The 6,703-nt window shown below is 38.9% G+C and overlaps 1 protein-coding gene across 1 annotated transcript; it reads left to right on the forward strand.

Annotated features, from left to right (window-relative positions):
- Positions 1 to 324: 324 nt before the first annotated feature.
- LOC138896554 (uncharacterized) lies at positions 325 to 6,481 on the forward strand. The gene is made up of 2 exons (XM_070181808.1): positions 325 to 1,418; positions 4,238 to 6,481. Exon 2 carries the CDS (start codon positions 4,335 to 4,337, stop codon positions 6,093 to 6,095), a length of 1,761 nt encoding a protein of 586 aa, XP_070037909.1. The 5' UTR covers positions 325 to 1,418; positions 4,238 to 4,334; the 3' UTR covers positions 6,096 to 6,481.
- Positions 6,482 to 6,703: the final 222 nt, after the last annotated feature.

A 6,703-nucleotide genomic window follows, 5' to 3' on the forward strand; every position in this document is an offset into this window, starting at 1 on the left:
CACGTCAATTGGAGTCTTTGCAACTTTAAAGCTCAAGTGCTTGAATTTTTCAAGTACTGTCTTAATATAATGAGATTGTGACAATGCCAGACCTTGAGGAGTCTTATGGATCTTAATTCCCAGAATTAAATCAGCAACTCCCAAGTCTTTCATATCAAACTTGCTATTGAGCATACGCTTAGTAGCATTTATATTGGCAATGTCATTACTCATTATCAGCATATCATCCACATATAGGCAAACAATGACTATGTGATTTGGAACATTTTTAATGTACACACATTTATCACATTCATTTATCTTAAAACCATTTGACAGCTGTGAGCACCTAATTTTTTACCATACTTGTGATTTTTCAACACTTTTTAGTATGTAAATAATTTTAAGTTTAATCTACATATTTTAACCTTTATTTCATTTTTAGTAGGTTTTATTTAAGAAAATTAAAAATCACAAAAATTATATGTTCTTGATTTTAAAATATTTAGCTAGTATTTTTATTTTACACTCTTAAAAGAAAAAAAATTATTATTAATTAAAGCAAGAATCAATGAGTCATTTCCATGTGGCAAGATTCTTCCTTATCTTTTGTAACAAACTCACATGCTCTCCCTAACAAACTCACATGCCCATACACTCTTTTTACTTGGCCACCAATTAATCCCTAACACCTAATTTTGAGAGGCCCGGGGGGGACACAAAAAAGGGGGGCTACTCTCAATTTCCTATTTTTTTTTCCCAGCAGCTTCTCCTTCTTCACCTGGGTTTTAGCCATAAAAAGCCATCATCTCTCCTCCAGTAAACTTCACTTCCGGTCACTACCTAAAAACCTCCATCTTCATCACCTGAAATGCACCCGCCAAACTCCACTCTCAACCCCTGTTTCGACCATTGAAGACCAGCCCCGATAATCTCACTTCAACGAGTGGTAAATACCAACAAATACCACCTGAAAATAGCCCCCAAAAGGACCCAAAATAGTAGCTGAAAATCTGGTCAATTCCATCCTTCAAACAGCCCTCATCCTCTCCTAAAACCCAACAAAAATAGATCCAAAAACTAGCTAAAATAATTCTCGATATCAGCTTGAAATCACCGTGAACTATCCTCTATTTCCATCGCTTCAGTCCATCGAGTGAAAGCAAGGTTCGGCGAAGTGGGCGGGTTCCGTTTGAGGTTTCCAATTTTTGGTTCGGTCAGCAATAGCTCCTTCCATTTCTATGAAGATGGAATTTGTTTGAAGTTCGTGTTTGAGTTCAAAATTCCGGTGCCGATTCGAGATCCCGTCCGGGGTTCGCGGTTTCAATTTGGCTCGCGGTTCCTACTCGTTTGTACAGTCGCTTCTCAAACAAATTTTTTGAGTCGAACTTTGGAATTGCTATCTCTTCTGCCGTTATTAAATTCTTTGGCTATAACAGGTTCATTCTTCCCCCTCTTACTTCTAATTTAGCATTGATTTTCAATATGATTTGGAGAATGGTATTAGCCTTTGGTTCAATGGTTGATTTCTTGTTTGAGATTTGTTGAATCTTTTTCGTGATATTTTAATTTAGATGCGTTCGTAGGAATTATCTTTGCTATATTGAGTAGCCTATGGATATTGTAGAGGTATTGTCTTCAGATTTGAAAGTTGGTTTAGTCTCTGTTTCTCATGCTTTACCATAGTCCCTTATTTCATTCTTGAAATTTCAAATTTTAAAAGGAGGTCACTGTTTTTGAAGAAATTTAGAGAATATAATGAGTTTTTGTGAAGGTTATTCATCTAGCTAAGCATCTGATGTGTAAAGACTGTGATTGTGCGAGTTAAGTGAGCAATATGAGTGTCCTTAGTTGGCAGAAGAGGAATTAGTAGAATACTTAAATAGCTCTTACCATATTTTTTATTTAGTCTCCCTTATTTTGTTTGTTTGTTAATTTTCTTTCCTTCATGTCGTGTCTGGTTGGTTTCTAATGTTTTAGATGCAACATATGTTTATTGATGATTGAAATGTGCCGTGGAGTTGGGATTTTAAGGAAACATAATTGAAATTTGAGAACTACATATTCACTATTTTATTTTATTGCTCTAGCTAGGAGTATGCTTAAGCCGATCTCACCCGAGTAGGCAATCTTTAGGATTTTCGATGTTCGCTTGACACGAGTACGTTTTTTTTTAATGAATATTCGTAGAAAATGCTTTAGGCGCGATTAATAAATCCTCGTGACTATGGGTACGGTTCCCGTGGCATAGTCATGATACATAATTCCCCAATTCGAGTGTGCGTTTCACGTGACTCGACCACAACTTCAAATAATAATAAAAATAAATATGTTGTAAGTCGCGGGTGCGTTTCACGTGACGTGATTCACAATATGTGCCAAAATGACAAGTGTACGACATCGTGACTTGTCCCAGAAATAATTCCATAAATGATTAAAAGCGGTTAAAAAGTAAAAATGCACAATAGGCTTTAAATATGTAATAAATCAGATAATTAGGCCAATTATTAATAGTTGAGCGACCGTGCTAAAACCACGGAACTCAGGAGTTCCTCACACCTTCTCCCGCGTTAACAGAATTCCTTACCCGATTTTCTGTGTTCGCAGACCATAAATAAGAGTCAATTTCCTCGATTTGGGATTTAAAATAAACCGGTGACTTGGGACACCATAAATTATTCCAAGTGGCGACTCTGAAATAAATAAATAATTCTATTTCGATTAATGTCACTTTAATTGGAAAAACTCCCTTATTCCCCATATCCCCCTAGGGAAAAAGGAGGTGTGACAGCTCTGGCGACTCTGCTGGGGATCGAACCCAGAATCTCTGGTTCAGGGTTCAGAATTCGAGCTTAGAATAGCTGTTATGATTGGCTTTCACGATTGTCTGATTTTTACGTGTTTGAGCCTAATGTGCTAAATGCCGCTTTTTTTTTTTTTTACCGCTTTGATATTGTGTGAATTGTATATAAACTGCTACGAAACCTTTCCTCTCTCTGAGTCTTCTAAATCTTCTGGGAAGTGCACGCTGGCGTGACTTCTTTTCTGTTAGTGTCATACCCTAATTTAGAACGAGGATCGGATCAGTTACAAAGCCGGATGGCCTTTTGGTTACCGGTACGTTGCCCCCCCGGCTCGAGTTGTCCGCTCGGGTAAGCCAGGTCTAGAACAATACACCCAGGATTTAAACTTAGAATAACACAGCCTCATGCCGGATCCCTAGTAGGTACGTTTGCTTGCATCACGTGCATTTGACTTAGGGGACTCAACACAGGGGTTGGGTCCGTCTAGGACAGGTGTACCCAAAATTAAAAGATCATCCTGATGCATTCTTTACGTGCTACTTGTGCATTAATTTGTTTGGCTTGTATGTTGACCGGCTTCGTGAGTAAGAAAAAAAAATCCAAAAAACAAAAACAAGAGAAAAACCAAGAGTGGGGTAAGACAGAAAAATACCTGATTTTGATAATTCCAGTATTCAAAAATCTCGTTACTCTGTCGAAATTTCAAAAACAAAGAGAGAATCATTTCAAAACAAATCATATTTTTCTGCGCGTCAAAATGACCGAACTACGCGGGTCTGATTCTCACCGGATGTGAGATACGTAGGCAAACCTAATCGGTTCCGGCCCCCAATTTTCAAAAATCTAAAAATATTTTCCTTTATTTCCTTATTTAGAAAATCTTTCTTTGAGACCCCATTTTTAAAAATTCAAAAATATTTCCTTTAATTCCTTCTTTTAGGAGTCTTTTTTTTAAAGAAAATCCCAAACAAATAAAAGATTAAAAAAAATAATTTTAAACCAAAACAAGTATATATTTTATCTGTAGGAGTCTTTCATTAGAAAAAGAAGACAAATGAAATTAAAATCCAAAACTATTTCCCTTTTCCTTTTTTTTAGAAGTTTTTTCTTTCGAAATTCCGAAAAAATAATTATAAAATCAAAATTCAAAAAAAAAAAAAGAAATATTTTCTTTTTTCTTTAGAAGTCTTGCTTTTTCAAAAATGAAAAAAAAACAGAATAATCAAATTCCAAAAATATTTTCTTTTAAAAATAAAATAAAATAAAATAAAAATTGACCACTTCGCAAACACAACCCTAAAATCTTCTCCTCCGAAGCGTTGAAAGGCCGTATTTGCAAAAGTGGCCGTTATTTGTTTTCGGTTATATTTTTCAAAAATTATAATGATAGTAATCTTTTCATGGTCAGTTTTGTACAAAATTTTAATCTAGTCACCCTAATTTAAAATGTGCAGAATGAGCACCGTTCAGAACTTACCTGTGAAGGTTATGGATCAGATTCCACTGGCACTCCACATGTGGTGGGAGGATTTGGGAAAATAAGGACAAGATATGGTCAACCAATACCTAGGGGCGCTCACTGGACTATTGAAAATTCAACCTAGAAGGGACCTGATAGAGGCATTAGTGGCATTCTGGGACCCCGCTCATAATGTTTTACACTTCTCAAATTTTGAGCTTACGCCCACTTTGGAAGAAATAGCGGGTTATACTGGGAGCACGGAAGGACTGAGACACAAGTACCTGGTATCTCCAAGGACTGTTACTCCCCACAAGTTTCTGGACTTATTAAAGATAAGCAGACAAATCAAGACGGGAAGTCTAGCACGGGGAATTTCCACCTTTCATTTTCTATATCAGCGATACGGGCATCTAGGGGGATTCGAAGACCCTGAAAATGGACTCTGCAGTAAAGGAGACCGATCAAAATGGGAGACCCATAGATGTTTTGCCTTCATGGTGGCATTTTTAGGACTTTTGGTGTTTCCAAGGGAGGACGGGCACATTGATTTGCGGATAGCCGGGGTTGTCCACGTTCTGACTACTCAGGCCAAGAGTACTCTCGCACCCATGATCGTATCAGATATATTCCGAGCCCTCACGTTCTGTAAGGCCGGAGCCAGTTTTTTCGAGGGATGCAACCTGTTGTTGCAAATATGGATGATCGAACACCTCTGTCATCGTCCTCGATACATGAACTATGGGTCTACGGGAAAAAACTGCATTGAAGAGTTTAGTGCACGAGTAACAGGATTTGAGATGCCGAAAGGGGTCAAAGATTGGATTACCCGCCTTCAATCTACGACCGCAGATCAGGTAGAATGGACATTGAGTTGGCTTCCCGTTGATGAGATTGTTTATATGCCCGCCACTGGTCCCTACTTCTTGCTAATGGGTCTCCGAAGCATCCAACCCTATGCTCCGTACCGGGTTTTGAGACAGCTTGGAAGATGCCAGACAGTTCCTAGAGATGAAGATCTTAGCACTTATGTGGTCGAAATCCGTCCTGATGCCCAATTTCCCGAAGAAGCGGTTCGTCAAATTTGGAGCGAATGCCAGTATTTGGGGGCAAATACCCGAGTACGTGATTTGTCTAAAGGTGAGGTCTTACCTAGTTATGTTGCCTGGTATGGAAAGAGAGTCGCGACGAGTGGTGAACCCGAACGACCAACTAAAAGACCTCATATCCAAGAATTTGTTGACGCATCGCAGGAGCAGTGGGCTTGGTTAGCCAAAGAAAGGGAGTACCGGACCACCATAAGCAAGCTCGAAGGGCAAATTGAAAAAATCAAATTTGATGGTAGTTTGCAGGCAGCTGAAGATGCAGGGGAAAAGAAGAGGTTGGCCAAGGAAAATGAAGCCCTTCGAGCCCAAATTCAGAGAATGAAGATAGCCGCCGAGACACCAGCAAGAAGTGAGAGAGATGAGAAAATTATAACCAACCTGAGGCGGAAAGTGCATGATTACGGTTTTGACTTGACAAAGGTCGAGGGGGATTTGTTCAATGCTCAAGCAAAGCTGGCCAAAGGTGCGGAAGAACACGCTAGATTAGCCCGCCAGTTGAAGCAGAAATATGACAAAGAAGTAGCGATTTTGCAGGAAAAGTTGGTTGCTCTGGAAAATGAAATGATTAAGCAAACAAAAGATTTCAGGACAGAAAGAGAGCATTGCTATGCACTGATTTACCAACTACAAGAAAGCCTGAAGCAGTTACAAGACCAAAGCAACACAGATACACAAGTATTAGAGGCTCGGGCCCAGCAGATTGGACGTTTGCTGCAAGAAAAAGGGTGTCATCAGAATGAGGATTAAAGAGATAGCTGATTATGTTGTAATGAAATGCCATGAATGTGAAGACATGACCAAGTCTATGTTTTTTGCTTCTGTAATGACATTCGTCCGACAAGTGATGGTTGACCTAGACCGCCTCCAAGAAGATATTGCCTGCAGGCCTATGCGGAGACCGGCTGATGTCCCGCAAGCCTCCGGAGTACCAGTGGATGCTCTTATGTATTTTTGATTTCCTTTAGTAGTCTGTGTTTTACTTTCTTTGAGTCTTGTTCGCCTTTGTCAAAGTTGTCTATTACTTTATGCCGAGTCTGTAGATTTTCCTTTTTTGCAGTCATCTCTACTTTAGTCCTTGTAATAGAAAATCCAAAAAGATTGTCTTTTATTAATGAAATAAATTATTTCGCGTCTATTGCTCTGAACTACGTAATGATCTGATTCATGCGGCGTCATAATACGAGGCAATCCCCATAGGATTCGATCATATTCTTAAAAGAAAAGAGGGGCCAAACTAAAAAAAAAAAAGAGGAAAGAATAAGAGAGGGAAAAGTCAGGATTTGGAGAATTTGGAAAAGCCGGGATGAAACATACGAACCGTCGCAAAGCATTTAGGAACGTTAACTGCTCAGGTG

The sequence above is a fragment of the Nicotiana tomentosiformis genome, chromosome 7 (assembly GCF_000390325.3).
Source record: "Nicotiana tomentosiformis chromosome 7, ASM39032v3, whole genome shotgun sequence".
NCBI lineage: Eukaryota > Viridiplantae > Streptophyta > Magnoliopsida > Solanales > Solanaceae > Nicotiana > Nicotiana tomentosiformis.